Source organism: Miscanthus floridulus, chromosome 10, assembly GCF_019320115.1.
Source record: "Miscanthus floridulus cultivar M001 chromosome 10, ASM1932011v1, whole genome shotgun sequence".
NCBI classification, from domain to species: domain Eukaryota; kingdom Viridiplantae; phylum Streptophyta; class Magnoliopsida; order Poales; family Poaceae; genus Miscanthus; species Miscanthus floridulus.
In genome coordinates, this window is record NC_089589.1 from 122,098,238 (window position 1) to 122,101,800 (window position 3,563).

At 55.1% G+C, this 3,563-nt stretch overlaps 1 protein-coding gene across 1 annotated transcript; it reads left to right on the forward strand.

Annotated features, from left to right (window-relative positions):
* Positions 1 to 1,429: 1,429 nt before the first annotated feature.
* Positions 1,430 to 3,037, forward strand: LOC136489473 (tryptophan decarboxylase 1-like). The gene has a single exon (XM_066486094.1). The coding sequence runs from the start codon at positions 1,430 to 1,432 to the stop codon at positions 3,035 to 3,037; it is 1,608 nt and encodes a 535-aa protein (XP_066342191.1).
* Positions 3,038 to 3,563: the final 526 nt, after the last annotated feature.

Here is a 3,563-nt window from a genome sequence, read left to right on the forward strand (position 1 = left end):
TGCCAAAACCGGCTAGCTGGGTTTGGATATAGGCTCAGCCCATTATTCCAAACAGGCTTAGCTAGATAAGAAAGTAGGCCAAACCGGCATTTATCCTGACTTGGCGTAATTAAAGATCACACAAACAAGTGTGTGGAAGTGTTAATGTTGTAACTAAAGAGCTCAAGTATGGAGGTACGAAAAAGCATAAGATGAGGTGATGTATCCTTACCAAAATGTAATTTTAAGTCCACGTCAAAGCTCCACCGAGGTATGCTCCCTGTCACCGAGCCTTCTCTTGGTCTGGTGTTAGACTTGCCACAAAGACTGATGCCGACCAAAACAAGTGCCGCAGGACTCCTCGAACACCTTGGCCATGACCACTGTCAATAGTATTATTATCAGTGAACCACAATGGTCCCAAGGTTCTGACAGCGCAAATGTTATCTTCTCTCAGGTGACGTGGAACTCTTCTCGAGAGTGGTAAGCCATGTTTGCTGCACCTCGTGTCCTCCCTAATCCCATCCGTTGACATGCTTGCCAGCATTGTCAATTGGAGTGTTATTAATTACTCCGTCTGTCGTGACTCAGAACATTAGACTATCTCCAACAACAACACTCAAAATATAAGACCCATTCAACATTTGGGTAGTGCTACAGTCAAAGGGTTCAATACCCATTCGACATCCTCTACGACAACACGACCCAAAAGAGAATCCTTTCTGCAAATGAGTTTCCAGGAGAGAGGATACTCATATTTAAGTTGTGCCTCTCAGACAACCCAAAATGGGTCTTCTGTATAGGTACTCTATTGGAGACTAATTTTGGGTCTCCTGCTACCCATTTTTGGGTTTAGGTGCCCATATATGGATCACCTATTGAAGACAGTCTTAGGCTTTCTTTAGTGGCAAATCGCTATTTAGATTTCAGCATAACCATCCTATAACACCAACTCGGTGGTGTAGTATATGGGTGCCTACTACATGGAATATTGAGTGAGCCACACCGTGATTAACGATGGAGTAGGTCTGTTCGGCTGGTATTAAAGCCGGCTGAAGCTGTTTTATTGTGAGAGAAAAATACTGTAGATTTTAAGCTGATAAGCCGGCTGATAAGTTCAAGCGAACAGGGGTATCACTTTGTCGCTTTTTTCCTCCTTTGATTGAAACTGTGAGATCCACTTGAAGTTTTCATCAAATGGCTTCCTCATGCCATTTGATCTCCAAGCCCGGCATCTCCGTTTGGCTATAAACCATGCATGCACCAGCACCACAGCGTCCACATGCATCACACCACACAGCATCTCCCTTCCCCTAACTGCTTCTTCTTGCTCTCTTCCGATCCACAGACCACAGCTCGATCGATCGAGCTTTGCTGCATTGCTTCCGACAGATACTGAAATTTTACCCGCTAGCTAGCTAGGTCAGTAACGATCATCAAACCAACAGACATGGGCAGCCTTTCCACCAACCCTTCCGCCATGGCCGCTGCGTTCGCCGCCGACACCGACCGCTTCGATCCGCTGAACGCCGACGACGTCCGGTCCTACCTCCACAAGGCCGTGGACTTCGTCTACGACTACTACAAGTCCGTGGAGTCCCTCCCCGTGCTCCCGGGCGTCGAGCCGGGCTACCTGGTCCGCCAGCTCAAGTCGGCCGCGCCGCCGAACGCCGCCGCGCCGTTCGACGTCGCCATGCACGAGCTCCGCGAGGCTGTGGTGCCCGGGACCACGCACTGGGCCAGCCCCAACTTCTTCGCCTTCTTCCCCGCAACCAACAGCGCCGCGGCCATCGCCGGCGAGCTCGTCGCCTCCGCGATGAACACCGTCGGGTTCACCTGGCAGGCCAACCCCGCCGCCGCCGAGTTGGAGGCGCTCGCGCTGGACTGGCTCGCGCAGCTCCTCCTCCTGCCCGACAGCTTCATGAACCGCCGCACCAGCGCTGCAGCTGCTGCCGCTGGGCGAGGAGGCACGGGCAATGGCACTGCAGGCACTGGCACTAGAGGCGGTGGCGTCATCCTCGGCACCACCAGCGAGGCGATGCTGGTGACGCTCGTGGCGGCCCGCGACTCCGCGCTGCGCCGGAGCGGCTCCGACGGCATGGCCGGGATCACGCGGCTGACGGTGTACGCTCCTGACCAGACGCACTCCACCTTCTTCAAGGCGTGCCGTCTCGCCGGCTTCGACCCGGCCAACATCCGGTCCATCCCCACCGGAGCGGACACGGACTACGCGCTGGACCCGGCGAGGCTGCTGGAGGCGATGCGGCGCGACGCGGACGCCGGGCTCGTGCCGACGTACGTGTGCGTGACGGTCGGCACGACGTCGTCGAACGCGGTCGACCCCGTGGGCGCCGCGGCCGACGCCGCGGCCGCGTTCGGCGCGTGGGTGCACGTCGACGCTGCGTACGCCGGCAGCGCGTGCATCTGCCCGGAGTTCCGGCACCACCTGGACGGCGTGGAGCGCGTGGACTCCGTCAGCCTGAGCCCGCACAAGTGGCTGCTCACGTGCCTGGACTGCACCTGCCTGTGGGTGCGCGACACGCGGCGGCTCACCGAGTCCCTGGAGACCCGGCCGGAGTACCTGCGGAACGACGCCAGCGAGTCCGGCGCCGTCACCGACCTCAAGGACATGCAGGTCGGCGTCGGCCGCCGCTTCCGCGGGCTCAAGCTCTGGATGGTCATGCGCACCTACGGCGCCGCCAAGCTCCGGCAGCACATCCGCAGCGACGTCGCCATGGCGAAGATGTTCGAGGAGTGCGTGCGCGCCGACGACCGGTTCGAGGTCGTCGTTCCGAGGAACTTCGCGCTCGTCTGCTTCAGGATCAGGCCGAGTGCCACCGCCGGCATGACGGAGGAGGACGCCGAGGCGGCCAACCGGGAGCTCATGGAGCGGCTGAACCGGAGCGGGAGGGTGTTCCTGGCCAACACCGTGATCGGTGGCAAGTTCGTGCTGAGGTTCGCGGTGGGTTCGACGCTACAGGAGGAGAGGCACGTACGGAGCGCGTGGGATCTCATTAAGATGACCACCACCGAGATCATAAAGGGACAGATGGATTAAGGCCGTTTGTTGACCTTGTTCTTCTTTTTTTTAGGAGTTAGTTACAATGGTCCCTAGAAATGTTTGCTCTGTTTAGCAGATCTCTAGTTCTAGAAAATCTAGAGCTGATTATTCGTAGCTCTAGAAAATCTTAGATCTAGAGCTGCAGTGTTAAGTGCATTTATATAACTCATTTTGTACATTGTTTAGATCAGATCTAAATATTGAAACTACTTTAACTTAGCCTACAGACTGTAGCTCCAACATAATACAAACTGTAGCTCCAACATAGATCTCGGAGCTGGAGCTCTAGGAAACGGGCCTAATACTGTTCTGGTATCTGTAGACCTCTAGCTCATGCTACAGTCGGACAAAAGGAGCTGAATTTGGTGAAGCCTTTCAACGGAATTCGAGGTACTAGTAAACTGGCTGTGTTTAGTTGGGTGGAATTTGGGAATTTGGCTACTGTAGCACTTTTGTTTTTATTTGGCAATTAGTATTCAATCATGGACTAATTAGGCTCAAAACGTTCGTCTCGCGATTTCCA